At 30.6% G+C, this 27,491-nt stretch overlaps 1 protein-coding gene across 4 annotated transcripts in view; it reads right to left on the reverse strand.

Moving 5' to 3' along the window:
• Positions 1–367: 367 nt before the first annotated feature.
• The window catches only part of LOC139093461 (uncharacterized), a 65,948-nt gene continuing 38,824 nt past the window's right edge, over positions 368–27,491 (reverse strand). For all 4 annotated transcript variants that reach the window (XM_070644196.1, XM_070644197.1, XM_070644195.1 and 1 more), the window contains 9 exons: positions 16,430–17,296; positions 13,125–13,449; positions 12,923–13,034; positions 12,481–12,681; positions 12,123–12,171; positions 8,891–9,068; positions 8,576–8,649; positions 8,425–8,487; positions 368–6,487 (listed from right to left, as the gene is read on the reverse strand). In XM_070644196.1, coding sequence (XP_070500297.1) covers positions 6,327–6,487; positions 8,425–8,487; positions 8,576–8,649; positions 8,891–9,068; positions 12,123–12,171; positions 12,481–12,681; positions 12,923–13,034; positions 13,125–13,449; positions 16,430–16,772 — 1,506 coding nt within the window. In that variant the 5' untranslated portion in view covers positions 16,773–17,296 and the 3' untranslated portion in view covers positions 368–6,326. The remainder of the gene's footprint in view (positions 6,488–8,424; positions 8,488–8,575; positions 8,650–8,890; positions 9,069–12,122; positions 12,172–12,480; positions 12,682–12,922; positions 13,035–13,124; positions 13,450–16,429; positions 17,297–27,491) is intronic.

Raw genomic sequence — 27,491 nt, forward strand, 5'->3', positions numbered from 1 at the left:
TTCAATATAAATTCACAGTCGATAAAAAAGTTCCATTTTGTATTCATTCCATCCTGAAAATAAAAAAAGCAATGCTAAGGGCACAAAAAGCTCATTTCCCAGATGAACATTTCATATATTATTTTTCATTTCAGGAAAAGCCTATCCATATTTTTTATGGATTTATCTCTGGGTATGTAGACATGCTACAGCAAATTAAGATTCACAAAAGGACCGTTTTCACAGTTTTTTTATTTTGATTTATGTGTAGCAGTAGGTATTGTGTTTTTTGTGTGAGGTGACATTGAACATATAGACAACCTGACAATAATATTTAACCTAGAAGTGAAAGGATATGGAATTGATAAAGAATAGTTTTTGTAGCAAACATTTTTTATTTCTTTATTCAATCAAAATCTTCTTTTTTTTGTATGATTCACATTTTCATTTAGTATATATAATTTCTTTTTTGTTCTCATAATTCATAGATATTTCTGTTCCTTTGTTGCATCTCTCTATACAATATAAATAAATCTTTCTTGTTCATCTAATATCCTTCTGTGTGTTCATTCAATTCCTAACGTTTTTTGTGCTTTATGTTCACTTAAAAAATGCTCTTATTTTCTTCTGTCCGACTTTGATGACGATGAAATGAGATGAAGCAAAAAATTGACGGCTGACAGGTTTTTAAGCTTTTGTTATAGCTTGGGATGGGCATCTGGTAGAATTGAGTGATGTGATAATCTCAAAAAATTTTAAACTCTAGCAGAATTTAGTCTGATTTGACCTAAATCTGATTAGATTGTTAACAAATTATTGTAAATATTATTTTATTTTGGATGTTCCATCAAAATTTTGATCAAATCAGACCGAAATGCTGAAAAATTCATCTCATTCAATTCCATCATTAACCCCTCAATCCTCATCCGTCATTTTTCTGCTCCACCATTTTTATATAATCTAGAATCTCTTAAAAATATTATTTAATAATCTCATCACCATTTAATAATTTTTTTCTTCATCTTAACATTTCAATTTATAAATCTATTGAGCTAACATTGAGATGGAGAGCGTTACAGAAAGTGAGTGTGAAGAAATTTTGTTTTGTGATTTTTTCTTCATATTTTTCATGATATAAACTATATTTATTTATGTGTACGTTTCATTTTGTATCAATTTTCTCTTCCATTCTTTTCGCCTTTGCTATCAGACTTAACTAAGACTCTAGTTCAGTGATGGGAAACCTTTGCTTTTAGTGGTACATCTCGGTTGTAAGCCTCGATTGAATGATACGATTCCCAAAAAAATCTTACACCACACTAAAGTATCGCGACACAAAGGTTGCCCACCACTGCTCTAGTTTATGTCTTCATCATCATTTTGTTCTTTTTTTGCTTTATCTTTTTTAGACATAAGAATGAATGTGTTGCAAATGTTTGTTTTCAATTTACTCTTCTTTTTTGGTTGTTGTTGGATATGTCAATGTCTATTTTGTGGCAAACCACGTAGTGTGGCTTTATGCAAAGAATACAATTGCTCTGATTTGAAATAGAGATAGTTTTCCATGAAAACATTCTTCTTTTGAGGGAATTTCATTTAAGGAGAAGTCAATGAACTATGAAAAAATGTTGGAGAAAATATTTGGCAAAAAATTGTTTTTTAAATGAAAAATTGAGGTTATTCTTTTTAAATACTTTAATACTTCGGTGAACTCCAAATTCGACATTACTTTATCTGATCTTATTTGTACACCATAACTGAATAAAAGCGTCAAAAGCTGAGTTTTTCTCACAAAAGCTTTACATTTGAAACGAAATTTCGAGAGTCTACCTTTTTGTATCACTTTGAGAAATCCTTATGTGAAATAACTCAAGCACATTGAAAAGGATCGTTTGTAAATGACGTGTAGGATTTTAAGTGGAGGAGGGTCTAAAATTCTATTTTAAGTCTTAATATGAATAATCTAAATTTAGAAGAATCAAGGAAGGGATGATATTCTAGGAAGACATTATTTATGAATGAAGTATCAAAAAGAGCACAAGGTTAAAGCCCTAAAAAGAATTCACATGTTGAATAATTCCTGCAGCAAACCCCATTTATAATAGAATTGAATGGAAACTTTCTAAATGATTTATTTCTAGTTATTGATTCAGCATGTTAGCAACATGTTTCTAATTTCGTCGATATTATCGGAAATAAAATAGATAAAATCATTTCCCATTCAAGTTCAATGCAGACTTAATATTGTTTTTGAAGTTCTTATTGACATTTTCATCGGTAACTTAAAGTTTTCTAGCATCTTAGTATTTAAGTGATTCCAAAAAAGCTTTCAACTTTGCATCAAGTTTCAATAAAAGAACATTAAAATAAATCGAATACAAAAGAAGCTTCATTTTCTTCTATCACAAGCATATCAAATCACTTACACATCATATGGTTGCATAAGATTTTATGTATACATTGACTTTATCTTTGAATGGAGAATTTTGTCATGTCGTTGTTGTTATGCAGATTCTGGGGTTTGTGCTCTTTAATATATTTGTGAATTTAATTGAGTTTTGGGGATTTCGAAAAAATTCAAATTTTAAAACTTTTGATCAGAAATCTCAACTTTTGCCAATTTTTAATTCAAGGATTTAAAATCATATTTTTAAATTTTTTTGAAAATTCAAATTTTAATTTCACAAATTTTGCATATTAATATTTTCAAACATAAATAAAAACCTATGATAACCGAGCATAGCCCGAGAAAATTTTCAAATATTCAATATTTAAATGAGATGCTTCTTTTGATACATCATCATCATCATCAACAACAGCATATATTAAACTCTCTCATTTTTGCCATATTTTCTCCTCAAAATATTCCCAAGTCTCATGACTCTGTGATCTTTACTTTCCATTCTACAGTATCTGTGTAAGTCCCAAAAGTTGTAATAAATAATGTCAAAGAAAATTACTTTAACAACGCATTGAATAATTCATTATTACATGACTGCAAAAATAAATTTGTTGTTATGTACGGTTTTTATATATCCTGCAATACAGGCAGCAAAACAAAAAATTAATAAAAGTTTTCCAATAAATTGTCGACGCATCGAGAAGCGAAAAAATCATGCTTTGGAAAGGTCGGGTATGTAATAAATTATTTTGTATGCGAGTAAAAATTGATAAAGAAATTATCAAAAATTTGCAGGCATTTTAACGATTTTTTCATGGATAAATGGTTGACAAACATGTACATAACAGTGACCAGGGTTGGTAATTATGATGTATGAGTCCATAAAGATTGTAGAAAGTATGGAGACTTAAGATAACATACACGAAGGCAATGGCATAACCAATGTACGAATTGACTCTGACCTGAGACCGGATTTCATTGAATCTGCCCTAGGGCTAGAGTCACACTGTCCTGGGATCAGATTTTCAGCCATTTCGGTTAATACAATCCAAAAAATTTGACTACAACTCTTTATTTACCCACAAACCATATGGATAATGCGTGAAAAAAGACTAACTTCCATGGCTACAAAAATAAATAAAAAGGTATGTATGGAATTCGAACAAAAGATGTGCATAAATGCAATTCAGCGTTTATCACATTTCCCCTATTTGCATAAAATTCACTTTTAATTATGAATTGAATTTTCCCGTAGAGTAATTTATTGAAATTCATTTTTTATCAGGCACAATACAACATGGAAATTCTCTTCTTTTTATCATCTTCTTCCAACTTTTTCTTCATTTTATTTGTGACTAGTTAATAATTTACAGAATAATAATAAGTTTCGAAAGTCTCAATGGAATGTCTGCAATTTCTCTAATGGAACTCTTCATTCATAATGCAAATAATGTCGACGATTGTTATTTACTTGAATGCTCTGTGCTGTGAAACTCAAATTAATTTTAATGAGCTTTTGATAGTTTAATTACTGCAAATATTTAAATTTTTAAAAAGTCATTGTGTTACGAATAATAACGACGTGAACCATGGAGAGTTAATTAACTTTTTCAAAGTTACATTTGTTAATATGGTCGAGACGAGGTTGTGGAAATATATATATTTTTTTTTGTATAGCTTGGTTTTTGGTTTTACACAGAGAAATGTCTGATGACTTTTTTGTAGCACTTCGTAGTGCTTTGTTTAAATTTGCTTTAATTTAATGCTGCTTGCTATATCATAATGTTTTGAGTTGTTCTTACCCGGAAAGTACACGATGATACCCAAAAATCCGACTCTGAATTCGAACTTGAATTCGGATTTGATATCTTTATGCTGCCGGAGTCAGATTTTTGGCCAATTTAACAACGTATGTCTTTCGGGTTAGAATTCTGTCCCATCAAATGAATGTCGATGATATGTACGGTTGAATTTTTCAATCTTTTATGTGAATTTAATTTCCTACCCAAAGCTGGCATTTAAATTTATTCTAAAACATTGAATAATATTAAGCAACAGAAATAACAAACAAAATTGTTTCATTGGGCGTAAAAATTTGTAAACATAGCAAAAGAAAAGTTTCACAAACTCTCCATGGCATTTATTCTAACGAACTTAATTTAAAATTTACCATCAAAACTTCATTAAAAATTATTTTATAAATTAATGATGAAAAATTTCATTAACTTCCAGCAAAAACAATTTGAGTGGCTGTTAAAATGTTTTAACACTCACAGAATTTGCCTAAAATTTAAACTAAATAAATTTGCACTAATTCTATAATTAGCGATGATTCCTGAAAATCTGCTTAAAATTTAATGTTCAACTCATACTTTAAATTTGAACCATCAGAGCGGAACGTTTAATTTCATCAGAATTTAATTCACAGGCAGTGCTTTTTTCGCATCCAAATGCCTCAAAACAATTCAATTCAATTAATTAATATCCATACAGCACTTCGAAGAAAATTAATTAATCTATTTATTGTTGCTCGTAAAAATCTTCAATATTATTCAACGTGATGGACAAAAAACAGTTTCCTTCCTTTTCATTTTATTATCAAATATTCATCATCATTATCGGACATACACATAGAAAAATAGATTATTAATTATACAATTTTATTTATTTTTTTACTATCATTTTGTGTGTCGGTGTCGGTGAGTGAGTGAGTTTGATAAAAAGACAACTTGTAAATATATTCATCGTTATTTCATTCGAGAAGGTAGGATAGAGAAAAAGGAGATTATAATATTGAGCTATAGAAATTGAAAATTACATCATTGAACTACACGAAATGAGACTGATGAATTTATTTGATTTGAGTCACTAGGCTGACATGGTTCAGGCATGCAGCTGGATTTTATCGAATTTGACTCCACGCTAAAGCCACTCCAGTGGTTTTTACATCATTTGCCTTTTGGGTATGGATTTTTTGAATGACTTATCAGAAGTTAACGATGGAATTTAGTTGATTTGATAATTTGAGAGAATCTGATGTCGGAAATCAAGGCAAACTAAAGTCTGCAATTTATTTCTCAATGAGCAAACAAAAATTGCACCAGAATTCCTAATTTATAAAGAAATCGTGAACTCAGTACTATAAAATTACGATATGTATGCAATATTTCCTAATCCTGAACAATAATCACCGAGTTGCACTTCTTATAAGTCAATTCTTCATCCCTTTTGCATTTTTATTTTCAAATCGTCTTATCGATATTCCATTTGAATAAAAAACCCGTGACTATAACAACAATATTTCTTCTATTAAGTTTAGTTTTATGAGCGCGATGAAATGTGAAAAAATTGTTGCTATCCATTCAACTGTTTAACATTCATTAGACTTATTTCAATTTCTTTAACGTTATCTTCTTCGTAGTCAATTTGGTTGTCAGGCTGTGGAAATGATGAAATTTGGCTCCTTAATTGATTTTGAGAACTTAGTTTTGAAATTGAAACAATATTTGGACATTTAATGATGCATATCCGACAGCACTTCTGATTGAGGAGCCATAAAATGGTTCAAAGCTTCCACAACCCGAACCTTGACACACTTCTTCTCCATTATCTCATTTTTATGATTCTATTTAGAAAACAATTTTTATTTCTTACTTAAACAACTTTCTCCATTGTGTCTAAAATTACAACAACATAAAATAAGTAAAATGTGAACCTTAAAAACGTCATTTTTTCATTTCCATTTTCTTTTATTTTTATTCAACAAGAAACGTGATGTAAACAGCGTAGAAATCCCTACGAGATACTTATCTATTTTTTTATATCTCTTCATTTTTATGTGTATATATCTATAGTATATGTATATATCTATTTCTGTCTTTACATAGATAAGAGATAGAGATAGAGAGATTAAAGAAAAAGTTCAATTTGATTTCAAAAAAGCGTTTCATCTAATTGATAAGCATTCATTTGATGACAGACTATTTAACAATTTACTTAATAGTGATAATAAAAATCCCATTAATAGCACTAAACTTTCCGTGGTGTATATTTGATATTTAATTAAACTTACAGCACATCCATGATAGAAAAGTTCAGCAAAACTTTCTGCTCCGGCATCATTATCGTTATTTTTTTTGTGTAGTCGATGTGATGTGAACAGAACAGCATACAATGTTGATGAGGTTGTTGTATAGTTGTTATTAAGTTTTTGTATAGAAAGTGCATGTAATCAGAAAGAGAGAACAATAAAAGTGAGAAAATTATAGGAAGGAACTGAACACAATTATACAATGTCATTAATAGAGATCGTTCCTAAATGATATCCACCAAAAATTCATTTAACACTTTTTAACCATGTACATTGATATTCTTCAAACTAGAGTATAGTCTGCAAGGGAGTTTAGACACTAAATATGAACAAACCCCAAAACGTATGTCTTCGGAAGATGTTCCAAATGACAATGAAATGTCAGCCGTCTAGGATTATACATAAATTTTTTAGATAAGCTAATCTTGAAGACGAGACTGTTGAGGCTTGTTTTGCATGAATTTTGAATATTGATGAGATTTTGTTTCTACTCCTTGTAGATTTCATCGGATCAGTAGGCTATGAAATAAATTATTGATTTTTCTTGGATGTTTTGAGTTTTGTGAGTGGATCAAGAATTAATTTAAGAGCTTTAATGTATTTCTTCATCAAAAAGTTTAGAAAATTGGATTTGTTGTGAATAAAACAGCTTGTGTGGGTGTTTTAGAGGGTATCAGATAGTCAAATTTGATATTATAAAGAATCAGGACTGAAGTATTGCAAGGAATTCTTTTAATTTGTAAGTAGCATATTGACATACTCTAATATTTGTCATATGAACAGGAAAAGGAATTTACTGGAAAGTCTTGCTGAGAATTCATCTAGTAATATCCTTTACAGGATCCTTTATTAAAAGGACACAGTCAGACATCATTCAAGGATGCTTCTTGCTACCAACGCTAGCACCATCAAAGCTCATTCTTCCTACTCATAAAGTTCCCATATTTTATCATTTTCATGTCATTCATGTGAAAAATCATATCCTTTATTCAGAACAATACGGATCCCCTGCTCCACGAGTGCAAATGTTCATTCGGTAGTTGTAAGTAGATATTATTATAGCATAAGAGCTTATGAAGTTTTTCTAACGGAAACGACACTTATATGAGTTCTCATTTAAGTGCTCTTTTATGGTCGTAATGGATACTTCTAAGAAAAAAGCGTTTCCTTAATTAAAAATATTAAGTTGTACGTATGTATTGTGTTGTATATTAAATTCTGCACCACTGAATGTATGTATGTGCCTGAATGTGTGTCTTTTATAGCTTAACGATAAAAAGGAGAAAACTTTGAGCACAAGAAGAACTGAAGAGGAAATTTTGTGGATGGAGATAATGATAATTATTTAGCACCAGTTTCTTTTTATCGTGATGATGTAAGAACTTATTTCGCACTATACTAAGCATTTCTTCTCCATACTATTCATAAGTTTGAGATATAAATGTAATGTAAAAGCTTCTTAAGAAAGAAATAACATTTGTTTAGCTACGGTTTGTTCACAAATGATGTCCATCGTGCTATCCTTACTACATCACTCTAGATATTCTCAATAATGACAGACATTTCTTATACACGACCCCGGCAGACACATGCAAAGATGAAATCATAATGATGAGGTTTAGGTTAAATGAGAATGCAAGCTGCTTAACTTCTTTTGACCCTCATATGTGAGTCAATTGCTAAGAAGACTTGTAAATCGGATGGAACGGGTGTGAAATTCAATTTAAGATGGGAGAAGTGGATTGAAAGTATAAAGTGTTTGAGCTATTTTGAGGGATTATCGTACATTCTTAGAATTGAGATATTTGAATGAATTTAGTGAAATTCAAGAAGCTCCTTAGTTATGCTTCAGACAAGAATTTGATCTCTATGGCAATTTTTTAAAAGTCAAATATTATCAAAATTCCTACATCTCATCTAATTTAATATAAAAAGAAAAGTAACAAAGTCTTACCATTAAGAACATGAACAGTTGTTGTAAATGAGTGTGTTGGTCCAATTGAGCAAGTATAATTACCTAATAATGAAAAAAAATAGGGAGGAGAAAAGAAGTCATGATGAGTTTTTTAATCATCATTAACATGAACATCAGCAGTTGAGCATACCAGAATCGAACTTATTAATTTTGGCTACACTTAATGTTGAATTAGCACCTTCTTCAGTTAAGTCTGTTCGCACACTATATTATGGTAATGATTATGATGATGATGATAGTTGATAGTATTAAGATGAATGGTTGCACGCGTTGCCACAGCCAACCATGAAATCAGACGAATAAGAATAGGGGAGATAAACGAAAATAAGAATTGTGAGAAAATTTCATTTTTGCTGACATTGTGGAGGTTTGGAATTTTAAATGTATAATGCAGGGTAGTGAAACTACTCTGTGACATCAAAAAGAGATTTTTATTCCTTCTCACCTGATTCCACCTCTTGTCGCATCGTAGTTTAGTACAAGATCATTATGAATCCATAAAACCACAGATGATGTCATTTCGATGTTGTGAACGTAACAATATAGCTCAAGTGTCGAATTAACTTCATAATGACGTTCGTAAAGTGGATTTAGGTTTTCATCAGCTATAAACAGCTCTGGAGCTATGAATATATAGAGATATATAATCATAAATATTCTCATATACTGCTTATTTATTGTTTGTTGCAAAATTGAAAAAAGTTATCATCAGCACAAGTAGAGACAGAGGCGTTAATAGCCGAGGAAAGGTTGTTGCTGCTGTCATTAAGCAACGAACGGATATATCGTGATGCTTTAATTAGTATTCGTAGGATTATTGCTAATTAAAACAGTTAGTCAACCACATTTTGCCAGTTTCTTTTATTGTCATGCTTGTATGTGCAGAGAAGCCACGACTGCTTTGCAATTTACTCTTGTGTAATTAACAGGAAGATGTTGTCGTTTGCTGTTTTTGCTCCCCGAAGCTATGTAAATATTTTTTCTCAAATTCCTTTCTTTCTTTACATCTTCACATTGCTTTTTTGTTTATTTCTTTTGCATTGTTTTTGATCCTTTCGTGCCTTGGGATTGAGGTTAAAAAAAGTTTTCAATTTTTACTTCCTCGCTTTTTTCTGCTTGCTTGCAAAATATTTTCTTTCCTTCTGTTCATGAAAAATTAAAATTGGGAGTGAAGATTAAGAAGATTCTGAATTTAAATATGTTGGCAGAGGCGCTTTTTCAACTCGATTATTGAAGATCTAACTGAGTCCATGCCAAACTGCTGAAACGCTTCCTCTCATGCTTTTAACACAAATTTTTAATTAAATTTAATTTTTTTAAGTTTCATCAAACATTGCCTTCAAAATCATCAAAATCTACTCCACAAAAAGCATTTAGCTTTTATTTTTTAACCCCTTAAAGGCAGGACAGTCAAATGGAAACAAAAATATCCTTTAATTAAAAATTTCTCCGTTAAAAATAACAAAAGTACTCCTAATGTTTAATGTAGGTCATCAACGTTAACAGCGAGGATAACCTTGATGAGGAAGCATTCATTTGTCTTAATTCAATTAGTAATATAAACTGCGAGTACAGCAGAGAGATAAAACAACGGAAGTGCAAAAATAAACTGCAATAACAGGGGTTTTTCTTAACACTAAATGCCACATTAACCGTATCCTCGTATTTTGCCTTATGACTTTTGTAATTATTCATGCACCGCTGCATTTTTATCCCCCACTTTTTAAAGTTTCTTTATGCTTTGTGAATTAATTTGAAAGGTGAAATGAAATCCAACAAAAGGTTAAGTGTGCCTTTTTGTGGGAAAAATATTCAGCATAATAAATGTACTTCAGCTTTTCTCGTCTGTGGTTTGTTTTTTGTTGGATTTTAAGATAAATTCAACAAACATGACATTTATGTATATTTACATGAGTATGACGGAAAGTCTCGACATTCTGTGTTTATCAACATGTTGAAAAATGTAATTTATATGTTTTTTTTACTACACGGGTCGAAACATTTTCTATTAAAAATGAAGGAATTATATGTCTGGAGGGGGATATGATTGTTAACAAATGAATAACATGTATTGTGTTCCTTGGAACTGCTTTCGAACATCATTTAGAATATTTTTACATTTTTTCATGTTGATATATGATGTGAAAAATTTTAATTTGACATTTTAAGATCTGAAATGTATAAGGTTATGCACAATTCAACAATCACGATAACGTGCTGTTGAGACATCCAAACCAGACCAGTTCAAATTCCAGAGTCTGTGCTTTCCGAACAAAGCGTGCTTTAAAAATTAAACATAAATTAAAACCAAGCATATGATAACAATCTGTTGAAGATCAACCTATGTACTAAAAATATAAATCTAACCTCAAAAACCGAATTCATTATGCATGTATATTTCCATCCATCCAGTTTAATTAAATTTTTCAACCATGATATAGGAAATTTGAATAAAATGAATGCTCTATTAATAAATTTTATTATAACTCTTCTTCAAAACCACACCATGACAAACAGAAGCAAGTATAGGCGGATTGATTACTCACATCACATGCAAGCTTATTTGAAGACAAAGATGTCTGTTGTATCGAGAAAGCTTCCGAAAGTAAATGACAAACAGAAGGAAAAGAAATTCGCAGTAATTTGTAAAATGTCTCTTTGATATTAAGTCACAATGGAATGAATTTATTGACACAAACATTTCCTTCGTGATAAATCAAAGTTTATTATTATATCTGATTTTATATGAGTTATTTATTGGGTAGGCTAGCCATATGTTAGGCTTTTGATTGTCTCAGTATTCAAGTAACATAAAAATCACCTGTTCATGAATAGAAGCTAATTAGTCGATATCAAGTTAGTCTCAACAGAAACTGATGATATAGGCATCCTATATCATATTTCCTTTTCTAGATTGCCAGACAAGTGAAATAGGAGAAGAAAAAGCCATAATGTGCTTCAATAAAAACACAATCATTGAGGATAATTTGAAACATATGCGAAATTTTTATGACTGTCATCAATATTTATTTTATTTCTGATATTTTCTTGTCTAAGGGTTGGAAGCTTAGATGCTACAGAGCATACAATTTGGATCATTTGTTTAAGACTCTTGAAAATCAAGAATAGGTTTTAAACTTGATAGTAACTTTTTAAAAAATTGCAATTTTATCGAATTCTTAAGAAACTTAATACCTAAATCAATATTCTGCATAGTATTTTCTTAGTATTCCCAAGAATGCCTCAAAACTCAAATGATTCAGACGAAATTCTAGATAAAAGCAATAAACTTCGAGTTTGAGAAAACAAAAATCAAAACCAATTTAACAAAGTTCAATCACTTCGATTCATAAAATAACATTTCCCACCCCATGATTCGATTCCCTCAATAAATTTTCAGATTACTCCGCTTACTTTGTGTTATCATCACAATAATCTTTTTTCCCTTTGTGGGCGATATCGATGAAGTATTATTGCTTTAAAATTGTTTCAATCGCAAAACGAGAGGAATTTTTATGATCGATGTGAATTTTGCTGAGATCAAAAGCTCATCAGTAATCAATTTATAGCTTAAAAGCGGTGGTTTTAATTCCTTTTATCTCTTCTTCTACTTGTACTGTGATGAACATATGTGAACATTTACATAGTTGTGTGTTGAATAGAAATTTCAAACTTACCATTAACATGCAAATAGAATTGAATTACTTTCGGTGGATGTGTCGAAATCTGTTGATTATACAAAGATGTCAGTTAGTTGATGAACATTTTAAATTTTCATTAAACTTTAAGTTAACCCACATTCTTCTAATACTACAAATTTTAGACATCTCTCTAAATAACCTGTCATAACCATCACATACCAAAATAAAAATAATCTGACAAATTCTCACAATTTTTCCCGACAAAAATTGCTCATGTCGCACATTTACACGTCGAAAATAAGAGTCATTGATTGTATGGTATGAGAATTTAAGAATTGCTACGTCTGCATTTGTCAATTCGACATGCATTTACACGTTTATAAATTGAGCATACCTGACATTCGTAAACACCTTCATCATAGTGCATGCTGACATTTCGTATCGATAATCGAAAATTATTTGGGTGTTGAAAGTCAACAACGTAACGTGTATCTGCGACAAATGTATTTGTGCCAACTGTTAGTAATTGCAATTCTTGATTTTCACGTGTTTCATCATTGGGATCTGGTGTATAGATTCGACGTACCCACGTAACCTGTAATACATTTATTTAGTTTTTTTAGCTATTATAAAGCATTGAATGAGTGCATTGTGCTGTTATGTGCAGCATCAGCAATAATATTTTATGATAGAGGGGGAATGTAAAGGTAAAACTTCAACATAAAATTTATGAAAATATCCAAAAAAAAAAAATTATGTATTAAAATATACTGAATAAGTTCCAAAAACGGAAATCATCAATAAATCCAACAGCAAAACTCCCCCTTAATATTTACCGTTTTATCTTGTAATAAATTAATTTTGCAGTCGAAATAAGCTGTCTTTCCTTCTTGTATGGTCACATTGATTAATGATCCAACTGCAATTTCATCGAAATGAGTTCCCAAGCTATTTAATTTTATCGAAAAAAAGAAAGAAAAACACACAGCAATTAATTGTGGGGATATATGAAGTAAAAAAGGGAGAAAAAATGCTCACCGAAAGTCCGGATAACGTTGCTTTAAATGAGAATCATATACAAGATTCAGCATTGGTGCGTCTGTTTTTTTCGGCATCGATCCATGATGAGAACTTGACATTAACTTTGTCATTAATGTGCCATTACTTGGATAATTATAACTATTATGTTGATGCTGCTGTGGTGGTGGAAATGGATGCATTGTTGTGATATTAAACAGCCGCTTTAATGGAATCTCCATTCCTTTCGATTTATCATTTTTATTACTATTTGTGATGCCAATGTGCTCAACTGGCATTTTTACTGATGAATTGCCATGTGATGATGATGATATTGATAATGAATCTATTTGGAATGGAAGTCGATTGTACAGAAAAGAAATTGAATTAATCAGAGTGTGAATGTGGGGATAATTGTCAGTGATATCAATCTGTAATGAATGCCATCCCGCAATCATACCCAAAAAGCGTTGGTCATCATAACTAAATAGCTCCAATTTCAGGCAGACCGAAATTTTCAATGGAACAGACGATGTCATAGAACTCAATTATATCCCCTGGCAATTAATTCAATTGACAATTCAACAAAAGCTTCAAAGGCAAAGCAATTAAAACTGAAAGCTTTTGTAAGCTTTTTGTCGAACACAAACGATTAATTTTACTGCCATAGAATAAGCAAAATTAAATTGAGGCCTCCAAAGTGCCACAAAATTTTCTTCTTAAACACCTTTCAATTGAATTGAATTTCATCGATTTCCATTTTATGATCTAGAAGCTTCGCTGCATATTGTAATGTTTGCATCATGTGTCCGTAGCAGATCTTTCCATGAACAATAAGCCGAATTTATTTTAACGTGTTATAGATCTATAAATAAGGTGGCTTTATTCACGTTGCCATAGCTGTGCCACTTATGGTTTTGCAGGCAATTCAATAGAACATCGAATGTTATTTAAATCGATATGCTTATTTAAAGCATAGATATTATAAAATATTGAACATAAGCTTTAAATACTTCTAGCATAAGTTAAAGCACAAAATAACTCGATAGAAAAATTTTCAAAATTGACTTTGCATATGCTCATAATGATATTTATAGAAGTTTATCATTCTTCATCTCTAAAGATGTGCTTAGAATATGAAAAATGATATAGTAGAATATTGAAAATATCCGAAATGCTCCATATCCATACAAGTAAGATGAACAAAATATTTCTAGTCATGTAGACTGAGAGCGCATATAATGATGAGGAATGTAAAAAGTGCTTAGCAATGTTGTGAGGATATATGAGTTCCAACACTATCTTGATATGACAATTATCAAAGCCAACAGCAGATGAAAATCCAAACTCAGTAGGGGGGCTACCATTGAATACTACGAACGGACAGAATGAGGACATGTTTACCGTCAGTGCAAAAAAATGCTCTTAAAACATGAATATCATTATGAGTAGTAGTTTTCTATAAAAATTGATGATAAAGAGGTCAGATCTTAAGTGCTACTAAGCATTAAGATGAATTTCGATTATGACTAGAACATATTCAACATGATGTAATGGATATTTCAGCTGCATGTTTCAATTTCATTTCTAAAATAATGAATGGAGGGGGGCTGATGTGATGCAATTGGATCTTCTTGAAAAAATTCATTTCTTAATTAAATTAAACTTGTAACGTCACAAAAAATCATATCTTAAACATTTCAGACCTGCTACAAAAATTATTTCAACATTTAAAATGTTCTCAAAAATAAGTTTGAGTTAATAAAATTCCAGTAATTAATTTTCATGGCTTTCATATCCAACACCACAATGGAATTTATAATTCAGCTTCCGTCATGAAAATAAATTTGTTGTGGAGAAGTTTCTGTTAAGCAGAACAAAGTTTCTTGTTGTGTTTCGAGTGAAAGAGCACTTCGGCATTAAGCCAAACATTTATGCTCGTTCCTCATTGTCTTAACCAAGAATATTTTTTTTTTACATTTCTAGCATATTTTCGATGGTGTTTATAATTTACATAATAATGGCAAGGATGGAAAATTATTTTGGCACTTCTACATCCAATTATGAACTACAATACCAGTCTGGGTTAGAATATTTGGGTGATTTTTAAAATAGACTGCTATTATGCTGTTTATTATGGGGAAATGAAAAACTACATACAAAATGCATCTGATAAGAGCCCTTTTGGCTTCCCATAATGCTTTTTGTCATTCAATTTGAATTTCTATTCTGTTAAGCACAGAAATCCATTTTTGAAAAGGATGGCATGAATACATCCACTTGTAAATGTAGTCTAGGTGTTTGGGAAAATGTTCAGACGCTTATTTTTGTTATGGATTTTTTTTTGGCTTCACTTAGGTATTTAACTCTGGCTTATAAACTTGTCTGAAAGGAGATGATTGAACTTGTACAGGAAGACTACTAAAGTATCTTAAAGCGATCACTTTGCCTGTTTAGGTTCGGATAAATCAAACAAGTTCTCAAAAGATTTCCAATTAATGTGTGATTCTTAAATCACAGATTCTGTCAAATTTCATAAAAAAGCTATTTAATGATTTAGCGCAGGATGCAGATCAGTTTGAACTTTACCACATTTTATTATGTCATCACCTTTTTCTACACTTTTAGACCACAATGCATTGGAAAAACTTTTTCTTCCGACTTTATTTTTTATAGAATCTTTCACATAATGCTGCTATTCCCATAAGAAGTGCTCTCTGCAAGTGACTTATCCTTATAGCAAATGCAGAATGAAAAGAAAAGTTAGTTTTTCAGTTCTATAGAAAAGTTTATCATCTAATATTACAGATATCCCATATAAGTACACACATACACACATTATTTTGACAAAAGGAAGAGTATAAGCCATTTCATTTTGAATACAAACACAATTTTATGAATGGAAGTATTATGGGTTGAACATGAATGATATTAATGCAACATAAATCTCATTGGATTAAGATTATGGTGTGAATTTCATTTGATCCAAATGAACATGTTTTTGGACATTAAACTCATTTCACACATCATCAAAAATTTTCTGGTATTAAGGTTGATGAGAATGGAAATTGTTGATCCTTGTGGAAAATTATGATGGAAAGTTTGGTAATTGCAGGATGTAGTAGTTTAATTCTTTCTGAGATGAGTCTTTTTAAGTGGAACTGAAGATAATGGAGAGACTGAATATAAGATATTGTTCTGGAATGTGGATTATTTGTGTATCGGTCCTTAAATTTGTCCCAAAAAATAGCATAAGGAACTAACAATGATACAACTAACCCAATAACTTCAACGTTGATAGAGTAATTAAATATAATTTTCATTACCTCCACTACTCGTACTGTTGACTAACGTCATAGATGATGACATTGATGCTGATGCAGAATCGATTGTTGGAAGTGCAATTTTGGTTGTTGTATTAACATGAAAACTAATATCCTTAATACTTTTTACAGAAAGAGCACTTTGTCTATAAAAGTCCTCAATAATTAATCGCTTATTGTTATTATATGTCTCATTTTCACCAAAATATTTACTATCAAAATGATTATAATCGGTATTAATGTCACTTTCGCTTTGTGTTATGCCACACAATACAAAATTAATGATGATTATGTGAGCATAAAATAATAAATGCAAAAATGTACCAACTGATATAGTCCAGTGCATTGTTTTACGACTTGTTCTAATCTCACTTTATTATCATTCACATAAACTGCACGAATGGGCACACTTGTATGCTTTAAAGTTCTTCGTCTTCGTCTATCATGATAAAATGTTATTATTGTGTTGTACAGATGAGACGATGTTGCCATTTCATAGATGACTTATCATTTGGATGAAATGGACAATATTTTATACAGCAACAACTATCTTTGCTTTCTAATACAAACTTATCCTTATTGCCGAATGATGCTCGACCAATGATCGCCATAAAAATTTCATGCTATTTTTTCTGCTTCTGTTGCACTTGCTGGATTTTGTATTTTTTATGGTCTTGTTCGGCTTTAAAAGTATCACTGAGCTTACATTCGAATTTAAAAGTTTGTTTTTTTATTTCATCGTCGTCATGTTTGATGACAATTTTATATGTTCAATGGGTTGTAGTTTTTGTACGATAAACCCTTGACCTAAAATAAATAATATCAGCACTTGTCGCTTCCTCACTTTGTTATTCTCTCTTGAGGACGAATCTGAAAAGAAAAAGAAGAGAGGGAGAAATAAAGTCACTGAATATAATAAAATATTAATTAACTTTTGTTCTACTCGAGGCGAGGATGGAAGGTCTGTGATGATAAAAATTATAATAATGATGTTAGGCATGTTCGGAAAGAATATTTTGGCAATACATTTAAATATTCATTTTGAATAGGTGACTGTATTATTTTTATGGTTATAGTAGATATGAACACGGACCAACAACGTTGATATTATGTGACACCAGGGCCATAATTTCAGTTATCTGGAACCCACAAGGAGCACGGAATTCAAGTGGATTACGCTAAGATTCGATATAACTGTCGATTTGTTTTACCATTACACAATAATTGAATTAACTCTTTAATGACTAGCGGGCTTCCTAAATAATGAGAATTTTAGGAAGGGTTAAATAATTTGATATTTGTTTTATTCTTGGAAGAACCAAAAGTTGAGTAAATAAGAGCTTTTTGTTTCTTGGACTTCGGAGAATTTACTTCTTTAAAGATGCGCTTTAAGGACCGCAAGCCTCACAATCTTAATCACCACCATCAATGAAATATTAATTTTTATTGAAAAAAAGGATGAAAATCGTTAATGACCGCAAGCGATACCTTTCACGTCTAAATTATAGCCAATTAATGGAATTTTTGATAGCACCTAAATTATAAATTAATATCTTTGACCTTTCTGTTGCCCAAAGAAGTGTGACTTGATGGAACTTTAAGGATGAGTTGAAATGTTGAAATCAATAAAAAATTTAATAGCACCGAAACGTAAAAAATGTTTAAACTACGTAGTAAGTAGTAATTAAGCATCACACAAAGTTTTCAATTGAAAACTGAAAAGCTTTTGAAATGGTAAATGAGAGTTAATATGTTAAAATCGTATTCGTGAATATTCCAACAATCTCTATAGTAAATTAATTAAAATAATGAAGCAATTAACTTATTTCGTAGAATTTAATGTTAACTGACGTCAATTAGTATTCATTGATGAAGCTATAGGTGTTAATATTAGGTTGACTATTTAACATTTCAGTGAAAGCTCATTAAATTAAGGCTTAAATTCAAATTTTTTTTGCCATATCAACCTATTAAAACACGATTCGAGACTCGACTCTCGTTCACAGCCATTTGAAATAAAAACTTCATCCTGGTGCTGGAATCTATTGATTAAGTGATGGAAAAAGTTATCCATTTTATTTTTCCATTCAAATTTGCATAAAACTTTTATATAACAACGATCAGCACAGGTAGAAGCATAAAATTACTCAATTGTTTGACATCAGTTTAAAAATTTAAAACTTTTATCGATTCAAAACCATATTTTTACATGAATAAGGAGTTACAGTTCTGCATGCTTCTCATATTAAAAAGCATTAAAGAGTACATACATTTCTTAAAACAACACTTCTATTACGCTCTACATGCTGCAATATTTTGATTATAAATAGCTGTTTTCATGAATACTGCATCGACTGCTCATTTTCATTTCCCATATGAGATTGTTATGATTAAGCGATGTGCATAAAAAGTTGTGGGAATGGAAGTTGATTTACACTTTGCTTATCCTTCCTTTACATCCTCTCGCTTCCTATCATGCTCTATATATGTCGGTGCGTTGTTCTCGTTTTAGTATCTGTTATATGTAAATTTAGAGAGAGCAAATTGAATTCATTTATTGAGAATAATACTTGCTCATAATTTGAATATTTAAGGATGATATTGAATTATCTTTTAGAGGATATCCTAAAGTCTTTGAAAGTTTACATTTGAAACTAGAAAAAAATTTCAAGTCCAAAATTAAATTTTTAAGCAATTAAAACTAAAGAACTATGAAAAATTTGCGTTTTATGTAGATTTCACCCCAAGATACATGTTAACGACTCCACATTCGGAGTTAATGATGTGCACATGAAATGAGTTCTTAACTAAAATCCTCACTCCATTTTTATTCTCTATCAAAAAATGCAAAGATGCTAATTTATATGATAATAGCCAAGTTAAATTTGAACCAAATTGCCACACTATCATAAAATTAATGGCAGACACGAACTCCTCCTTTCCTCCTGTGGCGGTGTTCAGTTAATTTAATTTTTTTCATTATTCATAGTTAATTTTCTCCTTATTTACAATAAACAGCTTTAATTTCCGTATCATGCTCTAAAACAGTTAAAGCAGCCTTTCTCCTGGCTCTACTTAGTTCAATTATATGCTATGATGTTGGGCGTTGATAATAAATTTAAATTTGAATTTTAAATAACTGCTTAGTTCCACGTGGAAGTTAATTTTTAATTGCGCTAATAAAATTTAATCCTAGACATTTTTGAACTTGCTGATAAACTCAGTTCACCTCTTGTTATGTCAGGTGCCTGAATATCAACAAAAGCAGACGTCGGGTATTATTATAACATTCAATATTGAATTCAAAAATAAAGGATAAACTTTTCCGTCCGTAAAACAGGATCACTGAAAATCCCGTTAACATAGAGTTCGTACTGAACATTAATTAATCTCAGTCATAATATAATTTCGGAACAATGGCTCACTTTATAGTATCTACGGGCAAGGTTTAGTCAGTATATCATAGCGATCACTTCCATTTTATGTTTATCTTCACTTTCCCCGAGTCGAAGTATTCCTAACAACAGCGACGACGATGATGATGATGATGAGTTATTTTTATTAATGAACTGCTAACAAAATGAAAACTTTCTCCTTCTTTTTTTTGTAATTAACCCATGCTGCTCGAATGATGAGAAAAATATTTTTTTTGTGTCATCCCTTTTATTATTATTTAGCAATGAAGAAGACATAAGAATCGATTAAAAGAAAAATTAATATTGTTGAGTTTGAGGGTGACCTACCTTAGCGCAATTATTCAGCAGTAAATGTTATCAGTTTTTGTCGGATTATAAAAGGTGAGTGGTTTTGTTCGGTTGTGTAATGTGAGAGTGCCAAGAAGAAAATAAACTTTGAAGAGTGTGAATATCTGATGACAGACAGATTTTTGGTTGAATATAAATTTTGGCTGGTGCTTTATCAGACAGACTTTACTTTTCGTGAGGTGGTTTTCATGCTGAATACATTTTTTTGAGTAAATGACATGAAAATGTTGGCATATACAAATATTTAGCAGCAGGGGCGTAGCTACAATAGTATTAGGAGTGGGGGGAGGGGGGCTCCCTCCGTGTGGGTACTCAGAACATGCATGCGAATATGTGATTTCAGATTTTCAACTACGAGTTGAATTAGTTCAAAGTCTTCTTTCAGTCACCTCAAAGTCACAAGGTCGTCTTCAAACTCTGATAACCCCCAAAAACTTTAATAAATCCTTTAAGGAAACTGCGGCAAAACCACTTCCGAAAATGCTCCATCATACTCATCATAAACGTGAAAATCTTGACAGTCATTATCATAAAACTTGTCATCGCATGATGGCAAAATAATAATAATAATTCGTTTATATTCACAAATTTCTATAGCAAAATTTGCCTCGTGGAAAAAACTACCGAAAACTTAGTCATGAAATTTTAAGGTATAGCAGCCACAAGTAATTTTCTATTAAAATAAATAATAAATAATAAATTAATTCACAATCTTATCTGCTTATGAATATAAAATTTACTACGTTTTTCAATCACGCTTTGTTAGGAATCTATGCTATTCATTTGCATAATTAACGAAGTTTTTATTTGAAGAAAAAGTTTGTTTTTGATTTTAGCGCTTAGCATGAGGTGAATGAAACCTCGAGGAAGGAAAATGATTAAAGTTTTCAAAAGCTACATTTTTTACATAATAAACCACAAGCATTTCTGATCCAGAAAAACGAAAACTTTTACTTTTTGACTATATCCGTAAACATCAAAAGTTATTCCATACATAAGCGACACCAAGTAGAAAAGGCTTTAAATACGGGTGACAGTGGCGAACTTTGGATTTTATATAAATCAATACACATACATTCTCAATGTCCCCATTGTGACCTTTAAATCTACAGAAAATTGACCTCATCTCCTCAAAAAACTTGTTCCAGAAAATTCAATTCCACCGTAAAAACCGAGAAAAACATTTACTTTTACACAAAAGCCAATTGAAAATCTAATTCGAATATTTGGAATCACACTCATATAAAAAGGAAAAGAAGAAAACTTTTGCTACACATTTTAAATGTCAATATCATCTGAAATTTCATTCATCAAGTTTTGCTAAATTGATTTACCATTTTTTGCCATAAAGCAATCAAGGAAGTCTTTGAATTGAATTTCCTGCATATGATTTTGTGTTTTTCACATTATTGTGAATATACACATATCTAATATATTTGATGTTTCAGGCTCAATGCACATTGCTACAAGGAAGGTAGTAGTATATGTACACAAGAGCTCAAATATCAATCACATAAAGTCAGGTAATCAATATTGCTTTTCTACTAGTGTTCTGGATGTGAAAACACACCATAAGTCAAATGGAATCAATTATCAAGTCAATTAAGTATCAATAGATAACAAATTGAGTTGCATGAAAAATTGTTTTTGTATATGGTATCCAATATATATGTGTGTGGTTTATGAGATTTTGGCTATGGAACAAACAATTTATTTTTGCACACGCTCTATTCATCCACATATCAAATAAAATTTTCTATTAATTTCAAAAGATTACGGTTTTCTCTTTAAAAGATCGAATGTCTATGGTTAGGGAGGGTAGCTTTCAGGTTTTTCGAGGAATTTATTATGGATATATACATTTGGAATAGATTGATTTGGCTTCTAATTGAACTGATTCTAGATAGATTGATCCAGTTCTCAAAACTTATTGATCCGGTTCAAAACTCATTAATTCAGTTCAAAAACATGTAAATCATCTGGAATTGTCAATCAACTAACTTTACATTGATTACCCCCACCTTGTCCTCACAGCATGTACATAAAATCCATTTCTTTGATATATTTATTTTACATTTTTCCATCTCTACCTTCATTCTCTCTTGACTTAGACAATTGACATAAGTTATGAGTCTGCAGATTTCATCCGATGTACTTTAAATGCTTTTCCTTACAGAAATGAAGAAAAAAATACTAATTTTTCATTTGACATGCTATCATATAAGTATAAGATGTATGTACATACAAACAGTCGTATAGTAATTTTTTAAACATTTTCTCTCCTCCATAGCAGTGTGACAAGTTGGCACATAATATATTACATCTCCCTCTCTCAAAGCATCCTTAACGACGCTAACTGGATGACTAAGGCGATGGTGCTATTCTCATTTTTTAAGGGTAGATTTAAAAGAAAACTGATTATTTTACCGATCTCAATTTTTCAGATGAGATAGGATGTTCCTTTATTATCGAATGTGTCAGACTTTATTATTGTATTTCCCATGAAATTTGTTAATAATGAATAATGAAAAATTTCGTCTTACCTTTTTTAAATCGAATAAAAAGAAGAGGTAGGTGATGTGGGATGGAATTAATGGCTTTGCGGTATATTCGTACCGTAAGTTTCTTAATTAGAGAATTTCCGATAATCCACACCAACCAAGGATGAAATTATTTTTTGATACCTTTTAAGCTTTGAGGAATTATTTTCGGTTTTGGAATTTTGTTATTGAATTTAACACCTCTGGTTTGGGTGATGAAGGTTCTAGTTTCAAAATTATTGATTTTAAGATGCTGAAACTTCAACTTTAAGGTAATTTGATTAGAAAGTGAAATCTAGGCTGAAAACTTGCTGACAATTAGGGTAGTTCAACTGTAAAATATTTGATATTTGTGAGGATTTACACATGCTACTTTGTATGATCTATGTATGACTATCCAGTAGTATGGCAACATAGTAACAGTGTTACTAAGCTATTTTTGTTTTTCAAACTCATGTTTTATCATCATCATCCCAAAAATATGTATTTTATATTTAAAGCTACATAATTTAAATAATGATATTCAAGCGCTCATAATTAAAATCATTAACATACTATTCAGCATCATATCGTCCTTTAAAAAGCTTCATGAAAATTTCCAAAAAAAAACTTTATCCTAATTTAAATTTCACCTCACCTCACCCTACGGCATGAAATTTATCTTTCTCGAATTAAAGCAGAGAAAAATGCATCATTAATTTAATACCATAATGTGTAACCAGCCATCAGCATAATGACAATAAAATTTACATTATTTTGCTCATTTGCACTTAAATCTCATTACCTTATGTGCTCTGCCTCATTAACTTCTAATGTGAATGTGATATTTCTCACTTTAGAATTTAAATATATATTCAGATAGACCCGTGGTTAGAGTGTTTAAATTGATTTACCTGCTGATTTAGATTAGAATTAATGAACGTGTCCTTTATTGTTTAGACCATTATGGGTAAAGGTGGTGGGTGTCAAGAGGACATGCTGAACTCTTGTGGGTAGACTAAAATTATTTATGGCCATTTTGGTTCTCTTTTTGGATATTATGAATACAGTATAATAAAAAATAAACTAATCGAACAAAAAATGGTCTTGACAAAAAAGAAGAAATTAATTTTATTATACAAAAAGCTTTTTTCAATCAAAATTTCCATTACATTCTAGAAACCTTACAGACATTAATTGATGTAAATGAGAGAGAATAATAAATTTGTTCGAAATATACTTTTTATTGTTCGTTCAGCAGCTCGTGCACAAGAAAATTTTCGTAAACAAATATTTTGATTTCTGAGGTTCATTCTGTAGACGATAGCAGTGCTACCCACAATTGGTGGTACAAAATATTGCAAGTATTTTATGCTATGGTTTGGAATATATTAATATTGCAATTTATTCAATGTAGACAGTCTTGACATTCAAGACCTGCAGCCTTGGACGAAACTCGAAATAATTCCTAGTTGACAGGCTTTATTTGACTAGTACTAATGTGTTCGTGACTAAATTTTTACAGTTTAGAATTAGACACACAGTCAGTCAAATGAAAACGTGTCCAGTCGTGAAACATTTGCATAATAGAAAAGCATTGCTTTAAAACTTTTCAGACAAATTTATTCACAGACCCAACCCCATTCTTAGCAATACGTTGTGCTCCAAAAGCTTTTTGTTATTAAAACTTCTATTCTTTACAATGGTCACTTGAGAACATTTTTAAAAGAAGTGGTTTGTTCCTTAATACTTTACAAACTCTTATTCTGTCTCCCACTCCTATTTCCTTTGAATGATTTTTTTTGCTGTGTTGTGAGGTTCGGTAAATTATGACAACACAAAAGAAAAGTTTCAAAAGCTTTGTTGCTCGTTTAATATTCTTCGGAAAATATTTTTTCTCTTGTACATTCACAATTGGAATAATTGTTGTCGAAATAAAATGGAAAAGTTTATGACCATAAATTCGGTACTGTTTTGGCACAATTGAGGATATTTATCGAGCATTGTTTCGTGGCAAGGTATGGGAATTATATTAAGACATAGAGTGTACAGAGAGAATTAAGTAGAATTTACAGTAATTTAGTGGAAATGTTTTATAGACGAAATTTTAATTGCAAGTATTAACTGAAGAATTGAGAATTTATGACTTGCTCACGTAGTCTTTTGCTTTGATTTCATAGAACAAATTAATTTTCTTGTACTTCCAAATAAAGTTTTCACACCTTGCAGCAGCAGTTGACTCAATCCAAAAAAAATTAATTTCATGCCAAAAAGTGCTTATACACACATAAAAAGAAGGCAAAAAAGTCGCAAGAGCTTTTAATATCGACATATATGCACCATTTAATATCCATTTGTTCTTTTAATGAAAATTTAATGAGCATAAGAAGAGCATGCCAAAAAGTAATAAAATGTTGTTTTTTCTCTTTTTGGTTCAACGTTTACTTATTAAATTCTTTATCTTTATGCTCCTTTCAAGCTTGTTATTATCATTTGCTGTATTTGTTATTTAAATTGAAATATCTTTTTGAGGCATTAGGCTTGTTGTCTTAATGAAATAAATAATTTAAGTAAGCGAAATGATTTATTATTCTCATTACGATACTTAAGGATTTATTTTAGGAATAAATTATGAATTAAATGCTATTTTAAGGTTCACGTGCATATAAATGTCTAAACCCTAATACTCAAAATCTGTACTTTCGAACCCAATTTATGAACAATCCCCAAGTACACCCACATCAAATCCTTTTACAAATAAATCTGTCAACCATCCTATAAAATCCAATTCATCAATGATTCATTCCTAAATCATTATTAATGACTCAAAAACTTAATAATGTTAAATTTTAGTAGATTGATGGGTCGATGTCTTTTGATAAGAAATTAACATTTTATGGCATAATGCAGGAAGGGATATAAACAGCACCAACAAAGGTAAATGGATCAGAATAAAAAAAAGTTTCAGGAAACAGGATGAATAATGAAGTAGGAGTGAATCGAAAAGGTTGAATGGAAAACAAATTTATAACACAAGAAGAAGGAAAAGGAGTAAGAGTGAACCTCGGGAATACAAAAGCCAAGGGAAAGTCAAATTGATGATGGAAACATAAAGTAATAAAAGATAATCTGGGGAATGGCATGGATCAATTTTGAATGTTGAATTTTTTTTTCAGAAGAAAATATGTTTGCAGTAGATTATCATGATTTTGGATGTAGTTTTATAGATAAGGTTGGGTTATGTTAAATTTTATGGTTTGTTGGGCAATTGTAAGAATTTTTGTATATTCTATGGGGAAAATGTGTAGATTTTTAACTTTTAACGACATGTTGAATTTTCAACACATTCAAATCTTGATTTATGATACACATATGGGAATACAAGGTTCATAAAACAGGAATTTAAAAGTTAAACTATAGTAATACTAGTGGATATTCCTATATTGCCAATTTAGATGCCCATGCTTAACATATATTGTAGAAATCCTATTTGAATTAGGGAATACATATCTGATGTTTTAATATTAACCAATCCCCAATCATATTCCAAAATCAAGTAAAATGTCAACAACTTGACTTTTTTATATCCAATATTTCCTCACTTAAACATCGTATCAAATTCATTTCCCTATCCCAAAATATATTTCACACTTAATATGACTTTTCACCTCTAATGACAGCATGAAACTTCTTCTGATTTAATACTGTTCACTAAAGCTATCTTGATAGTACACAGTGAAATATGAGATAGACATAATGAAACTTTCTCATCCTTTTTATCTTGTTCTACTATGGCATCGTTCTTTTCTTCTTCAATTATGTATAGTGACATCGTGTCAGATTTCCGTTTTTGTTGTTTTTTGATCTACAAAAATTAAATTTCATTCTTGCTATTGCAGGGAGATGACAAAAATGGAGAAAAACAACAGCATTTACAGTGTTGAATTTCTATTGTTCATGTTATTCATTTTACACAGGAGATACATGAAGAGATGGAGTAAAATTTCGTGAGATACAATTTTAAAACAAATTTTTGGCATCATTTTAGTCACAATTATATTATTCTTGCTATTTTAATATTGAAGCATCACATTTAAATCGTTTTTCATTTTAATGGCAGCATGCATGGATGGAAACATGTTTTCAAGACATTTTTAATGAGAGAATTAGAAGAAATTCCAGAATTAAATAAATGCTAAGAGAGTGATGTATATTTTTTAACAGGTAAGGAAGGTCACGAGAGACGTGGAATAAGGAATGACCCCCGAACTTAGGACCCTCCTCAAAAATTTACCAACAATTCCCACTAAATCATCTATGATAGCCTAGCAAAACTCATTCCTTCATGTCCATTTGAACGTCAACTGTAATAAAACCAAAACAGCAAAAAATGCATGCCACAAAAATAAAGAGATAGAGACGCTCGTCTACAATGAAATGATTGTTGAAAAAAAAAGAATTCAGATGAACGACACAGCTGGTAAATGTTTTATGTAAAATAGCTATTCATGGTTGGCATGCACAAACTAACAGATTTTTTCATTCATTCATACAATTTTCTATAAGAGCAGCAAAAAAAGGCTAATGTTGACTATATTGAGCTATTGAAATGCAGCTGAAAAGTTTCATGTTGAGTCAGTTTAAGAGATTATTCATTAAAAATATGCAAACAGCCTGAATTTTATGAAATATTCGTGAGTTTTGAATAATGTTAGCATTGTTTAGAGGATTCATGAGAATGTCGGTTGATGGATGTAAGGCATGTTGGAATATTAAAACTGG

The sequence above is a fragment of the Chironomus tepperi genome, unplaced genomic scaffold, assembly GCF_022539635.2.
Source record: "Chironomus tepperi strain 1889 unplaced genomic scaffold, CSIRO-AGI_Ctep_v1 contig_335, whole genome shotgun sequence".
Classification (NCBI taxonomy): Eukaryota; Metazoa; Arthropoda; class Insecta; order Diptera; family Chironomidae; genus Chironomus; species Chironomus tepperi.